The 24,317-nt window shown below is 37.7% G+C and overlaps 2 protein-coding genes and 1 long non-coding RNA gene across 4 annotated transcripts in view; 2 read left to right on the top strand and 1 right to left on the bottom strand.

Moving 5' to 3' along the window:
- The window catches only part of LOC106952167 (nicotinate-nucleotide pyrophosphorylase [carboxylating]), an 11,793-nt gene extending 5,818 nt beyond the window's left edge, over window positions 1–5,975 (top strand). For both annotated transcript variants that reach the window (XM_015040122.1, XM_015040121.1), the window contains 3 exons: window positions 311–621; window positions 4,658–4,789; window positions 4,878–5,975. In XM_015040122.1, coding sequence (XP_014895608.1) covers window positions 311–621; window positions 4,658–4,789; window positions 4,878–5,078 — 644 coding nt within the window. In that variant the 3' untranslated portion in view covers window positions 5,079–5,975. The remainder of the gene's footprint in view (window positions 1–310; window positions 622–4,657; window positions 4,790–4,877) is intronic.
- Window positions 5,976–6,078: 103 nt separating this feature from the next.
- LOC106952163 (integrin alpha-L) lies at window positions 6,079–23,756 on the top strand. The gene is made up of 31 exons (XM_015040114.1): window positions 6,079–6,749; window positions 10,617–10,740; window positions 10,971–11,056; window positions 12,372–12,442; window positions 12,540–12,654; window positions 12,728–12,858; window positions 12,954–13,096; window positions 13,197–13,350; window positions 14,729–14,870; window positions 14,970–15,043; window positions 15,311–15,425; window positions 15,578–15,720; window positions 16,035–16,181; window positions 16,266–16,463; window positions 18,144–18,274; window positions 18,540–18,700; window positions 18,779–18,936; window positions 19,031–19,147; window positions 19,287–19,354; window positions 19,463–19,604; window positions 21,642–21,734; window positions 21,871–21,947; window positions 22,059–22,139; window positions 22,231–22,306; window positions 22,422–22,529; window positions 22,626–22,667; window positions 22,753–22,878; window positions 22,970–23,083; window positions 23,164–23,193; window positions 23,281–23,391; window positions 23,485–23,756. Exons 1-31 carry the CDS (start codon window positions 6,701–6,703, stop codon window positions 23,701–23,703), a joined length of 3,546 nt encoding a protein of 1,181 aa, XP_014895600.1. The 5' UTR covers window positions 6,079–6,700; the 3' UTR covers window positions 23,704–23,756.
- Window positions 8,267–10,610, bottom strand: LOC106952170 (uncharacterized). Its single transcript, XR_001425927.1, has 2 exons — window positions 10,101–10,610; window positions 8,267–9,685 (listed from the first exon to the last, which is right to left on the bottom strand). It is a non-coding gene; the product is annotated as an uncharacterized LOC106952170 (long non-coding RNA).
- Window positions 23,757–24,317: the final 561 nt, after the last annotated feature.

Genomic DNA, 24,317 nt, shown 5'->3' with positions numbered 1-24,317 from the left:
AATTTAAACGGACTAAAAACAAAAACAAAAAAAAAAAATTTTTGTTTTTTTTTAACTTCAGATAGACAAAAAAAAAAAAAAAAACATAGACCTGTCTTTTTATTTGGTGTATATAAACTTCTGGTTTCAGCAGTACTAAGGCGTACATAAAACTGATTGTAATTTGCTGATACAAAGAATATAAACTGTGCATTCAGATAGGAGTCAAATTAAAAAGAGAATAATGTTCCTGACATGCCATGATGCAGAAAAGGAAAAAAAACAACAAAAAAAACATCCACCATCTCCCCATTTTCTGTAACACCTGTAGGTCCAGATGCCGTCACAGTGACTGCTGTGGTGAGAGGCCCAGCGAGATGCCTCCTCCTTGGGGAGCGCCCTGCTCTAAACTGCCTGAGTCGCGCCTCGGGGATCGCCACCCGCTGCTCTCAGCTCCAACTGACGGCAAAGTCTGCGGGCTGGCACGGAGAAGTGGCTGGCACCCGTAAGACCACCCCGGGCTTCAGGCTGGTGGAGAAGTACGCCATGCTGGTGGGCGGCACATCCATGCACAGACAGGACCTGAGCGGCATGGTGATGCTGAAGGACAACCACGTCTGGGCGTCGGGGAGCATCACAGAGGTGAGCAGCTGCAGCAGACATTCGGTGGTTCAAGATGAACAAACAGGAATACGGTGCTCAGATGATCACAGCGCAACAGCTTTGCATCTTCAGTTCATACAACGGCATGTCAAATTTTGTGGGGGCGCCACCGCACAACAGATGGCACAAATCCACCAGATTTTGCCAGCTACAAACAGTGTGAGATGTAATTTTCCGTTTCTATAGCAACAAAACACAACACAAGATGACATGGTCTTAAAAGGGTTTAAAATGTTGCTGAACAACCAAAACATTTCCAAAAAGGAAACCACAACCAGGCAACCTAAAATGTTTAAAAACTTTACTAGTAAATCATTAACCAAGTCGCAAGACAAAATGAGTTTCCGAATTTTACAACAAGAAGCTAACCATGAATTACTTCTTAATAAGGAGCATTATTCTCATACTAATATTTTCTTTGCTTATATACAGATGAGTCCCATGCAGATATACATTAGGGTTTCATTTTCAATACTTACTGAGTTTCTTTTGTAAAGCTCGAGGTCTTTATTTCATGGGAGAGAAAGAGGAACCAGAAATTGAACCCAGAACAGCTGCGCTGAAGACCAGTCGCTGTGCACGGGGTTCCTGCCTGACCCACAGCACCATGCTGTGCCGCAGGAGTCCAGCTTAGATAAATAAAATACACAAGGGTTTTTTTTGGGGAGGGGGGGGGGGGATTCTATCTAGTGCATGCCTCTCCAAGTCAGAGAGAAACTCTCCATCTGAGACACACATATCTGTTGAAAATGTTATTCTGATAAGAATGACACCTTAAAGCACCGTTTTTTTTTTTTTTTTTTTTTTTTTTACATACAGACATTGCAAAAAGAAAGCCTCTTTGCTTCAGTGGTCATTTTCTGTAGGATGCTATCAGTCTTTTGCAATGTTGTGAGGGAATTATGGCTCATTCTTCTTTTCAAAGAAAGTGGGAAGTCATTCCTAAAGGCCTGCCTGGAGATGTCACCACAGGGAATTGATTGGATTGGGGTCTGGACTTTGACTAGACCATTCCATCGCCTTGATTCAGCCACCCTGTTGTAGATGTGGAGCTGTGTTTGCAACCTGACGTGATCTAGTTTGAGACAATCTTCAGATGTTTTCCAGATGGTCTCTCACTTGCAGTCAGAAGATTGTGGGTTTGATTACAGCTTCCCTCTGTTAGAGTTCCCAGGGCCAGAATTAGTGATTCCGGTTGTGTGAATTTAGTTCTAGAATGACAAGTGGTGAGCATGGCTTGAAAAATGTCTTCATAAATTCAGCTACTGGATGATCATGAGCACAATGATTTGAATGTGGCCAGGTCGTGTGGGCTCAAAAAAGCCTAACTCATCACACCTCCATCATGAAATTTGACACTTGGGTATGAGGTGTGTGTGTTTAGAATATGGTTTGGTTTCTCATTCCAAACAAACATCGATGACATGATTTATTCAGATGAACTTTTGAAAACATAGTTTATGTCGACATCATGTTTTTTAAAGAGAAGAATCTTGGAAACCGTTCAAAAATATGCCTTTCTTGTTCTGCTTTTCAAAACTGTCTGTGATTAACTTAAAAGGACAGTAATATATATAATCCATTGTGCCATTTTACAGCACAATCAAGTAAAACTTAATCAAGTAAATTAGTTACTTCAGTTAACTAACTTATTTGTTTATAGAAATACTGCATATATCAAACATGACTAAAAAAGTTTGATTTCCAAATCTGACGCCTTGAAATTCGGCCTCTGTCTCTTAAAGAAACTTCTGCTCTTTCTGACACTCTGACACAACATTGCTTTTCCATTATTCTGTTAACAACAGTTCTTAGGAGAACTGAACTGAGAAGCAGTTTGCATGCTGAGCTCAGCAGATGTGCCGTTCCACCAGGTGTTTGCCAATCACTGCTGACGTTAGTCTGAAGGAGCAGAGTGGGCGAGGTGGGGGGGACGGGTGCTCTGTGAGGCAGAAGCCTACATCTCCCAGAAGGAGCTTCGTGGAAATAAGTGGTGCTGTCTGTGACTGTGAGCAAGCATTCATTACGCAACCCTAATGTCCTTTTAGTTTCTTCGAACTTCATGCATTATTTATTTTTCTGAGATTACTGTCAACCCTGATTCTCCTTTCGATTCCGGCTTCTATTTGGTCATAGTTCACCTTTGGTTCACCTCAGCTTCCCTGCCACTTTCCTTGCCACAGCTTTCATCATTAAGCTGCCAGGTTCTCTTTGTACTTTGTCTCTGCAGTTAGTCCCTTTGAACGCACCTGTCAGTTATACAACTCACCTGTTTTCTTTCTTGTTCTTTTCTGAATGTTCTTGTTGCCAGATTCCCTGTTCTCTTCATTTTCATCTCATGCTGTTCCAAGGTGCTTCAGTTTAAAAAAAGTAAAAATAAATTATCACCATGCCATATTTTAGCAGTCGTCTGTGCACCGACTCTGCAAAAACCTTTATGATGAGAACATCAGTAGTTTTAGTCTGGAGTCCAACTTTTCATTACTTTTCTTTTGCTACTGCAGTTTAATGTTTCTTCCTTTGTTTATTGTGTTATGTTTTTATCACATGAAGCACTTTGAATTGCTTTGTTGCTGTGAATTTATACAAATAAACTTGATGATGATGTCTTGTTAATTGGTTCAATAGGATATGAAATATCCACAAATGCTTAAATAGGACAATTTTAATGTTGATACCAACAGCACTTATATCTCCAGGCAGTTGTGATTATAAGCTGTGTATAAATCTTTAGCTGGCTCAAGTTTTATGCATTCACATAGTTCTTCAAATTTCCAGCATTCAGTCTTCTGTGTGAAAATTCACGGGTAGCAGATAAAATCCAGTAGAGCTTTTTTTTGTCCACTTGCTAATGACTCTTAATCACATAGGAAAACTGATTTAGAAAAATATGGCTATATTGCACTCAATTTGCAAAACAAATCTATTGGAATCGACTTATTTTATGCGTTAGAACAAATTAGAACACATTGTTCTCTGACTGAAGAGAAAGAAGAAGCAGCATAATGTCATTCTGGACATAATGCTGCTCTAGCAGAAAACTAGAGGAACTGCTAAGACATTCACATTTCACTCAGATTTAAAAGGATTGCTAAACTCTACATCATTTTAGTTATAGTTATTAAGAGTCACTGTGGCTAAATGGCCACATCTAATCTGACAGACTTTTCCTAAGGAATAAAACTGGATCAGATGGAGTGTTATAGCTGCAAATGGTTCATCCAGATATGTTTAATCTACAACATAACTGTGATGATCCATAAGACATGAAGGATCGTGTCTTATGCCAGTTACCCTCCTGGGGTTCCAGTTGGGGCAACTGGAACCCTGCTGGGGTTCCATATAAATGTCTGAAGACTATAAATGTCTTCAGAACCTAAAGCACTTAAACGAAGTGAAAGATCTTCTTTTGTGATGAGCAGATGCTGCTTTCCTAATATTGACGTGGTCAGTTGCTATGCACTCTTTAAGTTTTAATCGAGAAAGGTACTTTGAATCATGTTCTTATGTACAGTCATCAACTTTTTTTTTAAAATCTAAAAAATGATCTGTTCTTACATTCAGCTCACCAGAACAAGTCTGAATTTAAAAGTAGGGAGAAAAAAATGTGGCATATTGAATCTGCTGGCATCTATTAGTAATGTCATTCTTTAAACCAACGCCTTCTTTAACATCTCGCAGTGATGTCCATGCAAAGTTTGGTTAAACTTAATTGGGAGTTTGCTTGGTCTTAAAGTCAAGTCTTGCCTCCTTGTTTAACATCTATTTTGTTTCTTCACAAAAAAATAACAACTCTGGTCTGTCTTTTTGAATTGTTGCAAGGGCCGATGGCTCATAGCACACTTGACACTATCACACTTGACACGGTGACAATGATAAAGCAGTGTTAAAACATGTCTGTTTTTGTACTCTGAAAATAACCAGTGATCCCCACATGACTGACAGATGTCCAGAGTTCAGGCACCGTTCTCTTACTTCTGCAAAAGACAAACTTAGAATCCTGTTTGTTTCTCAGGCCGTGAAAGTGGCGCGCTCAGTCTGTGGCTTCAGCAGTAAGATTGAGGTCGAGTGCCGCTCCACAGCGGAGGGAAGAGAGGCAGCCTCAGCCGGAGCAGACATCGTCATGTTGGACAACTTTCAACCACAGGTAGGGCATTTCAAAACTCTTAAGTTCAAGAAATAAAACTTTAACTGCAGAACTATCAAGCACCCATTTCCACATTTCTCCTTTGCAGGAGCTTCACGTTGCAGCGCGAGACCTGAAGAACGAGTTCCCATCTCTTCAGATAGAGGCTAGCGGAGGAGTCACTCCTGAAAACGTAGCTTCATATTTCTCCTCACATGTAGACATTATTTCTCTGGGTTGCATCACTCAGGGATGCCCAGTTTCAGATTTTTCTCTGAAAGTTCAAAAGCCAGGTGAAAAAAACAAGTGATTGCTAAACTAATTGTTGTCATAGCAACAATGGCAACAATTACAAAACTTCACAGTTTTGTGACTATAATTGAATAGTGGAAAGAAAGTAACAGATCAGTGCAAAAAATATAGACATATAAAATACTGCATTTGCTTGCATCCAGTGCAGTTGACTATATTACTATATAGACTCAACTGGTGGCCCTCCCCCCCTTGCAAACAGTGAGACACGGTGGTGGCAACATTACGGGGTGGGGATACTTTTCAAAGCGAAATTTTAGGCTATTCTGGGAGAGAAAAATACAGTTTGACCTTTCAAAACCTTTAGGAAAATAGATTTATGTTTACTGCTGAATTATAATTTAATGCAAATAGATTCATGTGTGCATATATTTTAGCAGAGCACTGTAAATAAAACAAAAATCTTTTGTTTCTGTTGTGGAAAAGTTGCAGAGGTTGTTCATTGATTAATCACATCTTGTTTGTCATTTCAAAAGAAGAATAGAAACTGGATTTGACATGCGACGGATTTGTAAAATACACTTCAGCAGAGGAACTGCAGTCACAAGTTTAAATTCAACAGAACAAAGATGAGAAACAAAAGCAAAACAAAAATTAAACTACGATAAGTGCTTACCAGTACAGAAAAGTGGATTGGGTTATACAGACATGTAGTTCAGGGCTGTGTTTATTGTTTACCTCTGTTTTTCATTCTGGATTTCTGTATGTTGTCTCAGACTGTTTGAGTGTCACGTGAGTCTCAAACAGCCTCACGCACTTGCATTTTATCTGTACGTACATGTCGCTTAGTGTGGGCGTTAGGCAATTTGTGCTCATGAATTTAATCATTTGCTTGTGGAGGAGCCTTTCTGAATTCATCATTACCACATTTGTGAGACTAAAGATAAAAAAAAAATATCTGTCAAATTTTATTATTTCTGTAATTTGTAACTGTGCGTGTGTTAGTTTACTTTGTACTGATATTGTCTAGGTATTGGTGTGCACATTTGAAAACACATTTGGAAGTTACCGAAGTCATGCAGAAAATGTTTTTCAGTTCACAAATCATGTTTTGCACACATAAGTATCCAAAGTTACACACAAGCAGACTTACACAGTTTACAAAGGCACAAATATTTATTTTCTCTCACCATCACTTCCAGGTTGGTGGTGAGTTTGTTTTACATCAAGAGGAGGTTTGAAAGTTTATTGTGAAAAAAAGTGGCTGATCTGTGAGCCCGCCCAAAAGACTTGGCATTTATGGGCATTTTTCAAGAAAAAGGCTTTTGCAAACCTAAACAGAGCTGAAACATGTTTAGCCAACAACATTCACACATGAAAAGATGTCTTTACGGGGAAGATGTTTCCATTTTAAACATTTTAAGTCCCTTTAAAATAAAACCAACACAATCTGAACCAAGTGGAGAGTTTTATTGAAAGAGAAATAATTAGAAATGTTCTATGACAGTGGGAAGTATTGGGGATCGAAGTCATTTTATGCAGCTGTGAATGGGGCTCTGTGCAATAGCGGAAGTGTCCCACCCACCTGCTGAGGAAACAGCCTCGTTTTTCAACACGCACTCCAACTACTGCACACTGACACAGAAAGGCGCTGTCTGTAGAGTCTGAATTCACGCCAAGATGTACGCGCCACGGCGCTTCAATCTGCTCATCTACATAATATTGGCAGGTAAGTTAAAAATAATTAATTGGTGTTGTTTTAAATTTTTTTTTTAATGTTATTCACCTAAAATTGAAAACTATGGGGTGAATTATGATTTTGATCGGAAAGTGTGGAAATCATCTGAATGGTTTAATATGAAGCAACAAAAGTAATCAGAATGTAGTTTTTATTTAAAAGTTACAGCTTTCCTTTTTACTCAAATTGTGACAAATTATGAGCTTTGTTTGTTTTTTTTTTCTTTTTATGTGGAAAGGAAACAGACTTAAGAAGAATAAAAACAGGAACTCTTCACCACAAACGGGTGCATTTCATTCCTGTGTCAGCATGATATGATCTTCGGTTTACCCAACTGATTTTCTGCTTGTTTAGAACAAACTAAGTAGTGCCAACAGCTAAAAGCACAAAAAGCTTAATATTGTAAGAACATTACTTGTAAAAAAAAAAAAAAGTTATTGCAATGTTTTTTTTTTCTTTTCTGTGACGAAAAGTTTTTCTGGAAGGGCTCAGCTGTTGCCAAACCATGTGCAAAGGTGATATTGAATTATATTTACACGTCGGCCAGCCACTGAAGGCATTGTGAATAAGCACTTTGAATTGCCTTGTTGCTGAAAATGTGCTATATAAATAAAATTACCTTACCTGACCTTACCTAAAGCGGCGGCCATGAGGAGCTATTTTGTTTTTGTCTGAGGTTTTCAATTATAGGTCAGCGTTCATACTTTCTGCAAACTGATTCTTCACCGTTTCTCTAAAATGTTTAATGACTCTTACTGAAATGTGAAAACTGTTTCTTTGAATAACTGATCAGACAGTGCGCAATACTTTCTACCAACAGAGGCGAAGATCTGGAAGATGTTTATTTATTAATTACAAAAATCATTTGTCATTTTAAAGCTTTAAATGTGCACTTTTCTTAACACCTTTGCTTAATGTGAACAGTACGATAGTGAATCTAATGAAGGCAGTTCCTTTTTAACAAAAGAGCTTTTCAGTGTAAGAAATGATTTTATACTAAAAAAGATTTTTTTAAAAGTGCCCCTCCCCTCCCGATTTACTCATAAAGCAGCTTTGCATCAGTAGTTTTACCGAAGTTAACCCTCTAAGTATCTGTCAGAATGACTCACTGCCGAATTTACACAACATACTGTGAGAAAGACGTTACTGGCTGGTAAAGTTCCCCTTTTGGTAGACTAGTTTTTATTCAAACCTAAAATATGCTGATATTTAAGTTTTGAAATATCTAAATATGGTGATAATGCAGAAATAGTGATTATGACATTAAATTAATACAGTAAGGAGAATGTTTAGGCTTAAATTTAGTGTTTTTGGGGTTCTTCTATTGTTTTTTTTAAGCACACTTATTTATTGCATTTATGAAACGGCGTGTGGGGGATGAAAATAAGTAGCTTTATTTATCTTGAATGGTGTAAACTTCTGTGAGAGCATCCTTCATTACCATTTTAATGAAGTATATTTATGGAAAAAATATGCTAAATCTCATGTGCAGATGTTTTTTTTTAAATATATGTTTTATATCTCTGATGTTCTGTTGGTTGAACAGAGTAAAATAAGTAAATATTTAGTTTTAGCACGTTAGACAATAGCTTAAGAACTTGCGTTGAAAACTGGAGATGACGTCCTTCCTCGGTTATGCCTCTCTAAACCCAAGTGCAGCACGTCTGCACCATGAAGTAAAAGAGGGTGGTGTGAGAAGCGAGAGCAACAACTCCGGCAGCTTTTTTTCTCTTTTGCCCACAGTGTCAACTTCTCTATCAAATGACAGTAACTAGGTTGGTCTCAGCTCACTTTTGTTTCTGTTTAAAAGATTTCAGGTCTCAGTAATTAGCTTAGCCTCAGTACATACAAACAGCAATTTTAAAATTATAAATTGATTTATTATGTAGGAAAACTATCCACGTCCACCTACTCCTATGTGAAGTTGTGATAGTAATCTTTTGGTAATTTATAATTTAACAAAGATTAGATGGACTTTCTGAAAAGCTTTAATTCAGACAAGAAATCTCTTCAATAGATCCTGTCTGACAGCATGAAGTAGGTTATAATATATTTTTTTTAAAAAGCAGAACATATTTATCCCATCTACGAAAATCCAAAAACAAATGAAAACAAAGTGGTTGGCGTCTGTTCGTCTGAGGAGGGTTCATCTATTTGGCATACCATCGAACCTCAGTGAGAGCCATTATTTATGAATGGAGCAAACAAGAAACGCTGCAGAACCTCAAACTCAGTGACACGGTCACCATTCAAAGTTAAGAACACCAAAACCACTGTTCACCAAAAAGATCACAGAGACATGCTTCACATATTTCAGAACCCCCTTGATGAAGAAACCTTAGGGAAAACATCCCAACTTCCAAAAGTGGACGTTTTTGGAAGATACGAATCCCATTACTTCTGGAATACAACTGAAAAAAGAAAAGAACATCATCACGTCAAAAGTGGTGCAAATGTGATGGTCTGGGGCTGCATGACTCGCCCTAAATGGACCTGAGAGTTCTGCTCCCTACTGAAGGAAAATACCTGGAGACCATTTCATGACCTTAATTTCAACTGAGTCGTGCAGCAGAAGAATGATCCAAAGTGGTTCAAGATTCATTATCCTGCATGATTTAGGAGGTTTCTGCTGCCACACGCCTGACTGGTGACTGAAATAAATGGGTGATTGACAGGCTTCTGCAGCACTTGATGGCATGCAGAGGAAATTTGGAGCAGAGAGATGCCTAAAAGTTAAGGACATTGGACCTTGAGAACCATTAATCTGAAGCCCACCAGCTGCAGAAGAAAAAAAACATTTTGAGGTTTAGTAAAAGTCCTAACTGCGAAAAGGCAGGTGGCCTGTAATGTTTCCCATGTCATACTGTTTCCTATCAGCTATGACCTTTGCCTTTCTTAATTTTACTAATTACTAACTTTTTTGTGCTCTCGTTGTCATGATCCGTGGTTTTCTGTTTATTTTGAGTTTTTCTGTGTTTATTCAGTCCTGTGTTCCTGTGAGTCTCTGTCCTGTCCTCCCCGTTGATTGCTCCCCAGGTGTGTCTCATTCCCTTGATTACCCCGTGTGTATTTAAACCCTCCTGTTGTCTGTGTTCCTCGTCGGTTCCTTGTCGTCGTTTGTCTAACGTCTCAGTGTTGTTCTCACTAGCCAGTAGAACTGTTAAGTCCTGGTTTGTGTTTGTTCCGTCTAGTCCGTTTTGACAGTTGCTACCGGTATCTAGCTGCGTGCTTGTTCCTGCCGTGCTGCCTGCCTAGGACTGTGTGTGTGCTTTGTTATCATTAAATCTCCATCATCACCATAACCTGGGTCTCAGCGTCTCTCCTCACCACCAACACCCCCACCTTATGACACTCGTGGCTTTAAGGAAAGTTTTCTATCTTAGCTTCTGCTTTTGACAATTGAAAACTGGAAACAAGAACTCCAGAAAGTCATTTTATTACTCTGGTATTGAAGTAGTGAATGTCCTGTGTGGATTATGACACATTTATTTTCAACTTGTTCACTTCATACAGTACACCTACTCTGTTTTATCAGTAGCTTAGTTTGTGCTGTTGCTTGTATAAATTCAGAAATGTCTGATCTAAACAGGATTTCCTGGCAAGCTAATGAAAAAAGTCCCAGAGAAATGAGAAGGCTTACGTTTAAAACGATAAATTTTACAGTTCACTCCCCGTTGTCAAAGTTCATATTACCTGATTGCTATTTATACCAGCTTGCACTTATCAAATTTCTTTCGAAAAGATAATAAATATGGTCGATCAGATTATTTTACAATGAAGACAACTTTAGAAATCCAGAAAAGGAACTTGTTCTGCTACTTTTGTGAGCTTGTAAAATGTATCTTTCGTACTTTTCAGCTGCAGCCATCCCAACTACTTCAGCTTTCAATGTTGACACAACAAACCCTTCCTTTTATAAAGGCGAGCAGAAAGATTTCTTTGGATACAAGGTGCTCCAGTACAAGTCGCCCAAGGACAAAGGGTGAGTTTGCAGCTCCAGTTCTCTTGTTCTGAGTAAATTCAGAGAAAAGTTAAGAGTGATCAGTAGACAGGAAATAACTATCTTTTAAACAATTTCCTTTAAGAAGCTTGCGGTTTAAGCTGTATTACAATATTTCGTCATATGAACACTTTGGTAATTAGCAAAAACGCTTCTGTTTTCTGAGAATCATGTTTTTGCCGGTATCTCACTTGTATTTCTGTTGTTCACAGGGTGATTGTTACTGCACCGCTGCAGCAAAATGGATCAGGGGGCATCTCCAAGTACGGCCAAGATGAGACTCCATTATGGTTCAATGGTACGCGCTCGTTCACATTTAACCACTACTGCATTATACAGGAGAAGAAAAATGGCTTCCAACAGTACTGAAGTTTGAAATATAACTCAGAAAATCAAAAAAAAAAGTTGGAATGAATGCTGGTTGCAACGTAAATATGATTCAGTCATTTAAAACTCGTACTTTTCAGGAATTTTAAATTATGCATGCTTTCTTATTTTCCTGAAGTATAAAGTGATGTGATCTGCTCCACTTCCCAAAATGGGAAAGACAAAAGAACAAGGCAGTCAGTCCTCAGAAATCAGACAAAACCATATTAGGTCTCAACTGTACCGAGGAAGCAGGCATCAAACGACCAAGTGGAGTAAAGACAGTAATTTTTCTAAAAGCAGAGATGAAAGTATTTCATATTGAACCGAGCTCTGCGAGATGTTCCTAGCTTGGGATATTCTTTCATAATCTGATCCAGTTTTAAATTTCTCTACATCTTTCTCTCTGACCTGTCTGCTGTGTTCCTTGGTCTTCATGATGCTGTTTGCTCACTAATATCCAGTCGTATTTGCGTTGAGGCTAAACAACAATTTTAATAATACAACATTTTTCCTGAGAGCACCTTTCTGAGACCTAAAGCCACCTTACAGAGAAGAATAAATAAAAAAAAATAAAAACATTTATTTAAATCAGTCAACAAGTTTTAATAACAGTAAAAATGTGTGGACTATTTATTAATTATTTGACTAGCAAAGGTGGTTGGTTGCGCTGGTTTTCATTTAGGTGAATGAAATACGTTGAATTTGTAGCTGTAGCGTGGTAAAATGTGAAAAGGTTCCAGGGGTGTGAGTCAAACCAAATCTGTAGACAATGATGCATTTTATATTTATAACTTAAGTACAGCTAGTTTGGTTTCATATGTACAACAGAGCATTAGGGCCACACCAAGAGAATATTTTAAAAATTACAAGAATAAAGTAGTAAAAAAAAAAACAAGCAGTCTTACCACTGCATTAAAATGAGAACTGGCAAGTATCTTGCAAAATTGTACTTTGGTGACAGTTATAACAGTAAGAAAATACTTAATCTTTTAACAGATCAACAGATTATTTTCAGTAGCAGAACTTTGACTCGATTGTGCAAGAAACTGTCTATTTTGAAGACGGTCTTTCTACTCTCCTCGTCTGACTCCGGCACTCTGTCGTACATCTAGTCTGTGATGAAATTAAAGGACAAATAAATGCAAGAACCTATTCAATATTCATTTACTTTCATCATCAAACCTCGTTGTAAAAACCGATCAGTTTGTCGCTATAAAGTATAACTGGAACAAAATGTTTTACAGGTTCTTCACATCCGTATTCAGCCAAGCATCTCGGCTTGTCAATAACCATGGACACAGAATCCCGGTTTATTGTGAGAAACCACACACTATCTGGGATGTTTTAGAGCAAAACTAATGTATAAACAGTGTTCCAGACCAATTTCTCTAAAATATTTTGCTCTGCTTTAGGCCTGCAGTCCAAGCCTCGCTCATCCATGCGATGAGAACGTCTACCTGAACAGTCTGTGTTACAACTTCACACATGATTTTGAGCTGCTGTCTTCTTTCAAGCCTTTGTTCCAAAGTAAGATCATGCTGTTTTTAGTATTTATATGCTGATTTATATGGTGCTCTAATATTCTGTACTTTTTTTACAGAATGCATAAAAAAGGCTGTAGATCTTGTGTTTCTGTTTGATGGATCCGAGAGCATGACCGGCACAGAATTTGAACAAAATAAAAAATTCATAATAGGCATGATGGACAGCCTTAAAAATACATCTATCAAGGTCACTGCACTCTTTCAGCATTTAGTTAAAGTGTAAGTGGGTTAGGGTATAATCTCTAATGTTAAATTAAATCAATATTGTATATTTTTCTTTAGTTTGCAGCAGTTCAGTTCTCAACAACTTACAGAACAGTGTTCAACTTTAAGGATTACGTTGATGGTAAGGCTGAAGGCAAACTTATGAAAGAAGAGCATATGAAGGGTCTAACCAACACATACAAGGCCCTTAACTTTACACTGTAAGTAAACATGCCCAAAGTCCATACAGTATACAAATTAGTTCCTGCTGATTAAGCTGAGTTGTCTTCAGCAACCCTAAACGTGCCAGCATTTCTTCAGGTACGAACTCTTGGAAAATAAAGCAGCAGGAGCCTCAAAAGATGCAAATAAAGCTGTGGTGATAATCACAGATGGAGATCCAAGTGAACTGGATAAAACTTACAGGAGTGTTGAAACCTATAACAGCAAAGAAATCATTCGAGTTGTTATTGGGGTAAGTATGAACATATTTTTCTGTATTATTAGACTCAAAGATGTGGTTGCTTTATTAGAATTTTTTTTCTCTTAAGTTCCTTGTGAAACTGAGCAAAATTAATTTCTCACCACACTATACACAGTGAAATCATTTTTCCAGAATACTGCTTTTAAATACTCCAACAAAAAATCTTTAGCATTTATGTGTTTGCCTTTCTTGCTGACTATAACATCACCTAACGTTCGTCTCCTTCAACTATGCTTTATAAGTCTATGCATCCTGGTGATTAAGGCATAGATCCTCAACCCCAGCCCAACATTATGAAAAATGAAAAAGATCATAACTTTTAGCATTTGCTTTACATAGTTAAGAGTGTACTCAGAACATTTCACCCTAATCACCTGGGCTGAAATAAAGAAAAAAGTTTATTGAACAAGTGTACGTCCTCGTTACAAACACTTGTTCAGTAAATCCCATCACTTCAATTAGCACACTGAAGGGATTTGTCTTGCAGCAAAAAAGCTGTGTGATGAAAGTTTAGACTTTCCCATCGTGTCAAACAAGAAAGCATTGTGTTTCAGGTGTGGCCGTAAGATACATCCACATGTGTGCCTCCAATTAACTCAAATGTGTTAGTTAATCAGAAGTTGGTGGAAGGAAACCCTAAAGGTTTGACCCAAGTCATACAGTTTGAAACACAGTTATCTCTGATACTGACCAAATGTACCGTATGTAAACTTCTAAATTGGAAGAAAGTTAAAAAAAAAAAACTGCAAGAAATGCTTTGAATAAGTTTTATAACGTTTAGCAAATAGAAATAATTTTGGTCATTCTGACTGATCTAAAACAAGAGAAATTTGGCCTGATTTAACTTCAAGACAATGAGAAAAAAAAATCTGTCTTTTTACTTGCTGTATGTCTAGTTTCAATTGCATATAGCACAGATTTACATCAAAAGTTCTTTCAAGGTTGGTGTGCTGTGGTTGCGCAGGGGTTAAGCACAATCCACATATGGAGGCCTTAGTCCTCAACGTGGCTGTTGCAGGTTTGATGCCTGGCTTGGTGACATTTGCCGCATGTCCTTCCCTTCTTTCATTACCCACTTTCCTGTCAATTGACTATGAAATAAAGGCCACTAGAGCTGATTAAAAAGTTCTTTCAAGGTATTGTATGATTGGTTCATAAGCTGCATTTTCAGTCTCTGTAAAGCTGCTGCAGAATACTAATCAATACAGACCAATTAAAAACCACTTGTCTCTTCAGAAGAGAGTTTGCTTCCTTGGTTCAAATACCACATTGTATTTAAAACAATGCAATGTGGTATTGTTTCAAATTACAATTAAAATGGTCATTTTAATTGTCTGAAATCATGTACTATATATTTTTTTCTTTTCAGGTTAAGATTAAAGATCATCAATTCGACAAATTAAGAACAATTGCATCAGAGCCAAAAGAAAAAAATGTCTTCAAAATTACAAACTATGATGGACTTACTGGACTACTGGAAAATTTTCAAAAACAAATCTTCGCTATTGAAGGTGATTTGTTTTTCCTGCTTTATTTTGATTAATGAGATGCTAATGATGTTTCCCTGTCCATGCGGTAGTGAAATTTTTTTCCCCTTATGTAATTTTTAGGATCTAATGGGACTCGATCTGAAGAACTGAGTAATGAAATGGCACAAAGTGGATTCAGTGCCGTCTCACACAAGGTAAATTATGCATTGGTTTAGTTGGCATATTTAATGTTTTTGTTTTCATCTGGCAAACAATTGCATCCTTTTTTTGTTCCTGAGAGTAGAGTCATAGATGTCTTCTTGAAATAAATACATTTCAAGAAGACATCAGGAAACTTCTATAAAAGGTTCTGCTTAAAAACTGAATTAATAGAAATAGACCTTGATGAGTCTCCACCAAAGGATAATTTTTCACAGATAAGTCAGGATGTGTGTGTTCTGATCAAACTTTTGTGTTGACAGGACACCTTGATTCTGGCCTCAGTGGGTTCAAAGACTTGGCGTGGGACTCTCAATGATTACCAGAATAAAAACAAGGCGATAATAGACCCAGAAATGCAAGAGGCCTCCTACATGGGTATGCTAATTATTTGCTACCTTACTCAGCTGATTTATTTTAGCTGAAATATCATTAAATAATTTAATCTGTTCCAAATTGACTGTTAATGCCGTACATTGTGCAATGTAAAAGAAAAATTCACAACAATTTGTTGCTACTCACATTTGTAGGATACTCTCTTTCTGTTGGAGAAAGAAATGGCACTTCTTTGTATTTCACGGGCGCCCCACGTTTCAACCACATGGGAGAGGTTGTAGTTTTTCGACGTGATGAAGACAAGTGGCCAATAGTCCAAAGATTAACTGTGGACCAGGTTGGGAATTGTATTTTTTTTTTTTTTTATGTATTATATAAGCAAGTAACATGAACATGGGTTGCTCCTTTTTAAGCTTACGTCTGCCTTCAAATGTATTTTGCTTTTGACTTTTAGAAAGAGTCAAGAATTTACAGACAAGTTTCTGTTTGCAAACAAACACAAATGATTATATTAGAAATTATTATTTATACTGAGAGTCAAAGTTTCAGTTTTGCAGTTGCAGAGAGGGACACAGAAAACCTCCTTGAATTTCCAGTTAATTTTTCTGAAAGTAAAAGCTCAGGAAGCAGCTCTTTACCTGTACCTTCCAGATTGGTTCCTATTTTGGTGCGGAGCTGTGCTCTGTGGACATCGACTCAGACGGTAACACTGATTTCCTGCTGGTTGGCGCTCCAATGTTTTTCCTTCCCGAGGAGAGAAAAGAAGGGTCGATCTACGTCTACGCCCTGTCTGATAAGGTGCATCAATTGTTAAGGCTCAGATTACCAGTCACTTCTGCATGAGTTTATTACTGAGCTAAATATTGTCCTTATTGCTTGTAGATCGACCTAATGAGTGTGCTTCACGTGAAAGCACCGTCCATGGGCAGATTTGGCACCACCATATCCAGTCTTTCAGATCTGAATGGAGATGGTCTCCGCGATGTTGCAGTGGGAGCCCCCCTGGAAGAGAACAACGCCGGAGCGGTCTACATCTACCTTGGACAAAAAGACACCGGGATGCGCAACATTTCCAGCCAGGTGACACAATCATATAAGATTCTGTCAAGTAAAGTTCACACGTTTTCTGAAGTTTTTTTTAGAGTTTAACATGTTTAGTGTTTAATACAAGAACACACTGCTGAGAGAGAAAGGTGAAGACAGTTGAAATGAAATTAAAACTATCATGATGCAGTCACAAATCCAATTGACTCTAGCAGAAATACTTTTTTTTTAGTGCATGGTATAAACAAAGTAAGCTTTTTTCAAGGGCAACAGAAGGTCATACCCTCTCTCACACCAGGCTAAAACTGTCCATCAGTCTCTATTACCTGCGCAACTGTTCAAATGTAGCACAATCACCGCAAATCTGGGATACCACATGTTCTCATGAAAGCTCTCGTTATGCAACTGCTTTGCGTGCCCCAGCGATGTATGTCACTGTTGCTTTCCTGCCATACCACATGGGTACTGCTGCAGGTACCACGTCTGTGTGTTTCCTCACGAGCTACACAATTGCCCCACATACCATATATGAAAGATTTCTGCATAGGTGCTAGTTTCAGTCTTACTGCGGAAAACTGTCAGGTCCTTCTTTCAACTCATCAGCAACTTGAGAGGAGAAGAGATTTTCTCGTCAGAGTACTCTATGCACATATCTCAACAACTGGAGCAAAAAGGAATCGTGCAGACAACATCCAAAATTAGCTTTTTTTACTACTACCAGTTAGCTCATCATACCAAAACTTTTGAAATTGTTTAATGTGTTGCACTGCCATTTCAGCATAATTGTGCTATCAATACACTCTTTTCTTAACAACTGGGATATCCTAAGGCTGCTTTCACAGCATCCAACACTGCTTCAGAATACATGAAAAAAATCACATGTTCATCATTGATAAACCCCATAAGACCTCAGCAGGGCTCTTCAGTGACCCTCCTCGTTCTGTAAAATTTACAGTGATTTGTTGCAATATTTGAACAAAGTGCTTGGTAGATTTTAAGGGTGAAAATGCTTACATTTGTTTTTTCAACCACTTTTGCTGACATGGAGTGTACGATGCTGAATATGGATCATAGGAAGCCAAGGGGAAAGTTGTCTAGACTAGAATAAGTTGGCTAAGTTCACAACACTTTAGGCAGCCTGCCTGGCTGCAGGATGACAAATTGAAGAAAAGGTTAACACAAATGGCAACCGAAGAGTTCAGAACAACTTTAGAAGAAATTAAAGGTGAACTCCAAAGTCAAGGTAGATCAGTGTCACGTCACACCATCTGTTGTTACTCGAGCCAAAGTGGACTTCATGGGAGGAAACCAAAGCATTTAAAAGCGAAACTACCACAATGCATGTTGACAGGTCACAAAGTTACTGGGACAACTGGAGTGAGCCAAAACACCTATGGACAGGTGTAGAAATTGACAGTTACAGAAATAATTTAATTTCTTCAAAAGGTTGTGCAACAAAATTTTAAGTTACAGGTACCAACACTTTTTACCCAGGCCTGTTGAAGTACTCAAATAAAGAAACACAATTCAGCAGCAATAATGTCTGATTTCACTGGTTAATCTTCAGTATTTTTTAATGTATTATTACTTTTGTCAGTTTCAAATTATTTCAGTGACCAATGTGGGTTTTTCCTCCATTGACACCAACTATTTTGTCAGTGTGTGTGTGTGTGCGGGTGTGTGGCAGTTTTAATAATGAAGTTTCTGCTTTTCCAGAGAATCATGGGAGCGCAATTTGATCCTGGATTGAGATTTTTTGGTCAGTCCATCAATGGAGACATTGATCTCGGAGAGGATCAATTGCCAGATATTGTGGTGGGATCCCAAGGTGCTGCTGTTGTCTTGAGGTATAACTTTGTTAGTGCACCACTACACTCTTCAAATTAAATGAAGTGTTGAAATGCAAACTTGGGTTCGTTTCTAGAATAAAAGTTAGGCTTGATGCTTTTAAAGTACTTGTAGTTTTTACCAAATTAAAACATCTGATGGTAAAAAAAAAAAAAATCTGAAAAGTTGCTTGTTTAAAACTGCACAGATATGTAAAAAAAATATAACTTTTTGAGGGGAGTTGCATCAAAACTGTTCACAAATCCTTTATTTGGTCTCTTTCAGGTCCAAACCTGTATTAGATGTCAAGGCTAAGCTGTCATTTGATCCCAGTGTGATAAGCATTCAGAATATCAACTGCTTGGACAAGACGGAGGACAAACCTTTACCAATGACTAACATAACAGCTTGCTTTGAAATGGTAGAAGTAACAAACAGCACTACAGGTGAGGATTAAAAATGGGATTTTAACCGATAGCAACTGCAAGCTTGTCATTTTAATGGTAAACTGTTGTCCACTAAAGGGCCAGGAATCGAGATCTCATTCATGCTCATTGTGGATCCAATGAGGCTATCAAATCGAGGTTTCTTCATTGAAAATGAAGCAAAGAGCCGGAATATTACACAAACCCATGAGCTGACGGACAAGGAAACATGCTTCAACTATTCCATCTCCATGAATGTATGAATAATCATAAGATTGAAATCGATCTTACTCAAATGTTTCTGGTTTTGTCTCTTCAAGAAATGACCACAGTGTTATTTCTGTTTTCCAGAAATGCATACAAGACACATTATCTCCTGTCAACATCAAGTTAAACTTTTCCCAAGATGCCCAGGAGAATTCAACAGCCATTCTTAACATAGACAGCCAAAGACGAGCTATGGTTGAGGTGGGTCCAGTAACCCAAGGGTGCTGCGGGAATGTAAAAGTGTAAAGATGGATGTGTAAAGAAAACAATGAAGATAAATGTTTATCTTTGACCAAACTTCTTGGAGTTTGTTCATTGGACAATATACATTTTTTTATAGGTTCCTTTCGAAAAACGCTGTGAAAAAGAAATCTGCATTGCTGATCTTAAAGTGGATTTTGATTTTCTGTATGTATATTGAAAAAAAACACACACACATGCACATGCATCTAGAAGAGCTTTTGTTTTTGCTTCAAACAACTCAACTGAATTTAACAAATACTTTTCCTGTTTAAGGTCTAAGGAACTATTGGTGACAAAAGAAACCACCATCAAAATATGGATAAAACTCCATAATAGGGCTGATGACTCATACAACACCAGCCTGACGATGCTCTACCCCGAAGGCCTCTCTTTCTCAATGTTGGATCAAACGGGGGTAATTTAAGTCATATTATTTTCTGGCTGTTTTAGCTGATTTTGTTTTGTTTTGTTTTTTTCAGGATGGAAAGATTACATAAAATCTAGAAAGAAGTTTCAAAAACAGAAATTTAATCCATAAGTTTGAAATGACTGTACAGATTTTAGGGATAAATTGCTTAAAAGAATGTTATAATTACAATTTCTCATGTTTAGGATTAACATAGCAATAGGAAACTTCAGTTTGCTGGGCGACTCAGTAGGTAGAGCAGGCGCACCATGTGCAGAGGCTGAGAATCCTTGGTCTGATTCCCAGCCTCAGTCCATTTGCCTCTTCTCTTTCTACCCTTTTTCCTGTCAAATTTCAGTTCATCAATGAAAACGATGAAGAAATTACTATTGAAATCGTACGTCAGAACCACATGCAGCATCTTAGATGTTAAGTAAAAGGCTAGAAGATGCGTGCAGGAAAAAAATAACATAAGTCGTCCTCTGACAAAAGCTCCCTATCAGTTAGTGCCAGGAAAAGTAACTATTAAATGGATATTTGATCTTCATAATGATCTGGTTTGTCAACTAAACCTGTTTGTAACTCCTGCTGAAGTTTATAACTCCTTCAGCGTAGTCAGAGGTGTCTCAGTGGCCTCTCTCAATAATCTCCTTCCCGCACGTAGTCATCCAGTTTGTGAGGATGGCCTGCTGTAGGCAGATTGACTTTATTCCTTCCATTTCTTCTTGTTTCCGTCCTCTGATCTGTATTTGCTTGGAGTGTTCCTGTTTCTAATGGTGCCCAGAGATACTGATTAGCCAGTGATTGGACCTACAGATACAGGTGTCTTTATATTGTAGGCACCGGAGACACACTCACATGATCTCCATTCCACTCACTTTGAGACTACTGGCACTACTTTGCTGGACCTCTGTTGAATTAGGCCAGTCACCAAATAATGATGCAATCGCTTATTTTATGTTGCCCAATCAATTTTCACTTTGGGTCAGTATTACGTAAATTTGACTTTTTTGAAACTCAGATCATATTATAATGTTATTCTCTCATCGAAAAAACGCACCTGGAGTGCTGCTTTGACTCTTTCATGCCTGTTTGAGAAATCCTTTAATCTCCTGTGCCAACCGTCTAGGGGTTGGCACAGGAGATTTGTCTGACCCTTCCCCACAGATTATCGGCAGCAGCAGTTAGCAAAAACAATGCTTATAAGAATGATGTTGAAGGCATTGTTGTGATAGAAGGTGGAGTGTCAGAAAGAACAGGAGCTTATTAAACAGACAGAGGCACAATTATGAGACATTAAATGGTAAAGTCTAATTTTTACAAAATCATGTTTGATATATTCAGCATTTCCATAACATAGCTGCTTGATTGTGCTACAAAATGGTACTATGTGTATGGAAAATACACAATACTGCACTGCCCCTTTAAAGGTTTTGTTTCATAATTTTTGGTATCAAAATGGAAAATTTTGTTGGCCATGATCGATTTGTTAAAGTAATAAAAAGGGTTAAATTTCCAAGATGGTGAATGCTTTTCATAGACATTTTACATGTAAAATGGCCTCAGCCCACTGGGTTTGAATGAGAAATTGTACACATTTTTTGAAGAATACTAATTACACATTGTAATTGTAAATGAACACTGAATACAAGCCGGGGGAAAGTCTAATGCTGCTTCACTAAAATGTGTTTACTGACATCATGGCCATCTAAAAAGCCCCAGAAAAGTTGCTTTAATTTTATGTTCACTGGAAAAACAAAATGTTTACTTCATCCTTTTTTTTGTGACACACAAGTAGAGGAAACTGCAAAAAGTTTTTTTTTGAGGACTTGAAACCGACACAGGATGTGTCGGTTGTCTCGGCAGAGTTTTCACAACCAAATGCTTGAAGAAAAATCTGTCGTCTCTTTCAGAGACAAGCCTAAGAGGTTTTGGTGACTCTTACATGTGCTTAATCAAAGACGCAGATTCTGTCAATGCAGCTTTGCTTTGGAACATGGAGCTTTACAGCAGTTAAGCTTGATTTAACTTTTCTCTCCTCATCAGAACAAGAAACTAACTCAAATCTGCGCGGATCAAGAAAAACTTAATGAAACCGTTTGTGGGATAAGCCTTCCTGTATATCGCAGCAAATCCTCTGTGAGTCATACTGCAGCCAAACATCCTCCTTAGCGACACAACAGAGTTTGTGAAGAGCTCTCTGAATGACAAACTTTAACAGCATGTCTTTCTACCAGAACCAAATTTAACATAATTTTCTCTTGTTCCATAAAAGGCTGTTTTTACTGCTTCTTTTCGCATCAAAGATTTTGAGTGGAATGACACAATGCTGATGACAGTCTTTGCAAAAAGGTACTTTTTTTTTTTTTAAAGCAATTCCCAATAGAAGTAAGTTAAAAATTTTCTGGGAAGCAAAATGTTCTATTTTCAACACTTATAAGATTTTATCCTTTGCATTCTTAGTGAAAATTCAAACTCCAGCGAGAGTTCTTCTATGACCAAAAGTATTCCTGTAAAATATTCTGTTGAAATGACAACATCAGTGTAAGTAGTGTGACATACATCCACAGTATCTCCAACTGTATTATATGAAGGTTTCCTGTGTTTTGCAATGGTTTTTCTTTTGTTTTTTCAGAAATGACACATCTGTTGAGAACCTGGAGTTCACTCCAGAAAATTATAAAGCACAAAAAATGATAACTGTATACAAGGTAAGTGATTTAAAATATGACGCAATTGTATCACCTTGAAGCAGAAACATATTAGTTTATCATAGAAAAAACATACCTGTTTATTCAGAATGATGTGGCTTCTTATTATTTACAGATATACAATGCAGGTTTTAAGGATTTTCCCATCAACGTGTCCCTCTTCTTCCAAGAGCAACTGGAACACGACTTTGAAATTAAAAACTATACAGTTATTGTCGAGCCTGTAAGTTGTCCAATTGTTTCAACACTTCTCATTTAACTTCTACCGCTTCTCTTATTTGCAAGCTTTTAATATGTAAATTTTTCTCATGTTTTTAAGAACAATACACAGTGCTCAAAAATGTCCACCCCAAAAGCTGAGGTTAGTGTAACAGATTGGGACTTAAAACTATGTTGTCATACCATGAGTAAATTACTATGTGATACAAAGTATTATTTTGTTGCAGGACTGCCCATGGAAAGAAAACTGTGTGGCCATAAAATGCGATACATTTATGTTAAAAAACTATTCAAATGTTTACGTTTCCCTGTTGGGGGATGTGCATTTCCGAAATCTGGAAAACTACGAATCGGTATGTACTGCAATGAGTTAAGACAAAATACACCACAAAATACACCACTGTGACATCCCCTCAACTGTCCTGTCCTGCTCTTTCTCTAAAGAATATGCCCTTTCTGAAAAAATATACTGGAGTCCACGGAGAGGTCAAATTTAACAGCACTATAAAAGTTCACTATAATGGTACTAGATACGTGCTGTCTTCCCAGAAAAACGAGGTATGTATATTTTGAACTGCTGAGATACCTTCTCAAAGATGCAGTTTTGAAGGTAATTCTAATCTGAGTTTTCGTTTCAGAAAAACAAGAACTACACAGTGCAACAATCAGTATGTACAACTCTCATCGATACCTACGTAGTTAAAACAAATTAATCGTTTTATGTAAAGCATAACCTGTTTTTTCTCTGCTAACAGGCTACAGTTACAGTTGAGTTTAAGGTGCCTCAATATAGATATCTGATCATTGCGACTGGAGTGGTACTGGGATTTATCCTTCTGATCATACTCACAGTCATCATGTGGAAGGTGAGATTTCTATGTCCAGCTTTGGAGCCTGTTGGGAATTAAGACATGGTTTTGGTGTTTGGTCTAAATGGCTGCATTTGTGCCTGTCCTTAGTGCGGCTGCTTCAAGAGGAAAACCATTGAGGATTTCGAAGAGAAAAAGGCTGACTTCCCTGCTCAGACAAAAACCTCATCTGTGCCATCTCATAATAAATCTGAACAAGTGGAAGAGGAAAAGAAACCTCTTAATGCGGACGAGGACAAAGTCAAACCCTCAGCTATTACTGAGGGCCAAACCAGCTCAAACGTGGCGAAAGTTGGGACTAAAATTTAGAGGTTATTTTGGATTTTTATAAAGTTTTTTTTCTTCTTTTTATTATTTTTTTTATTTTTACATTTTCAAAAACAAAAAACGGAAATGAGCAACTAAATCAATTTATGTGTCTTGCAATGAGTGATCAGATTTAGTTGAGTCCGAAAGCTGAGAAACAAAACCAGCATAGTTTAGCAGCCTAATGGAGTCCCGTCTTCACTGACGTCTCTTTTTCAGCGAGATACACTCTCATGTTGCAGCAGCTGAGTTGGTGGATGATCTTCCAATAAAATGAGGGGCCCTCGATTTCAGCTTTTTAAGATGCAACTAGTATGGGAGCTTTATTTTCATATCTTTACTAAAGTGAGAGAAAGAAAGAAAAAGGGGTACACTGTGTTGATGCTGAATTGTGATAATTTGGTTCAGCTTCTTATGCCGATTCGGTTAGATTGTCCAAGTAAATTTTTCTGTTTGACTTGATCTCAGACTCTGAAGGGACTGCAGCGCAGAGCAGAGCCTTTCTTTGAGCTGTTCTTGCCTGAAGCAGGGAACAAGACTGCGCTGGATGTATGAATGATGTAATATAAATACAAATGCCTTGCAGAAAACTCTGAATCGAACACCATTTACCAGGA

Source organism: Poecilia latipinna, unplaced genomic scaffold, assembly GCF_001443285.1.
Source record: "Poecilia latipinna isolate Pla-1442-1.1 unplaced genomic scaffold, P_latipinna-1.0 Scaffold496, whole genome shotgun sequence".
Taxonomy (NCBI): domain Eukaryota; kingdom Metazoa; phylum Chordata; class Actinopteri; order Cyprinodontiformes; family Poeciliidae; genus Poecilia; species Poecilia latipinna.
Note: the sequence above shows the minus strand (reverse complement) of the source record. Positions and strands in the feature narration are given on the sequence as shown.

Coding starts and splice junctions, on each gene's coding strand:
- LOC106952163 (XM_015040114.1), top strand. CDS start 6,701: ATGTACGCGCCACGGCGCTTCAATCTGCTCATCTACATAATATTGGCA. Junction 21,948..22,058: donor ATGACAGTCTTTGCAAAAAG/GTACTTTTTTTT, acceptor TTGCATTCTTAG/TGAAAATTCAAACTCCAGCG. Junction 23,084..23,163: donor TGTCTTCCCAGAAAAACGAG/GTATGTATATTT, acceptor TTTTCGTTTCAG/AAAAACAAGAACTACACAGT.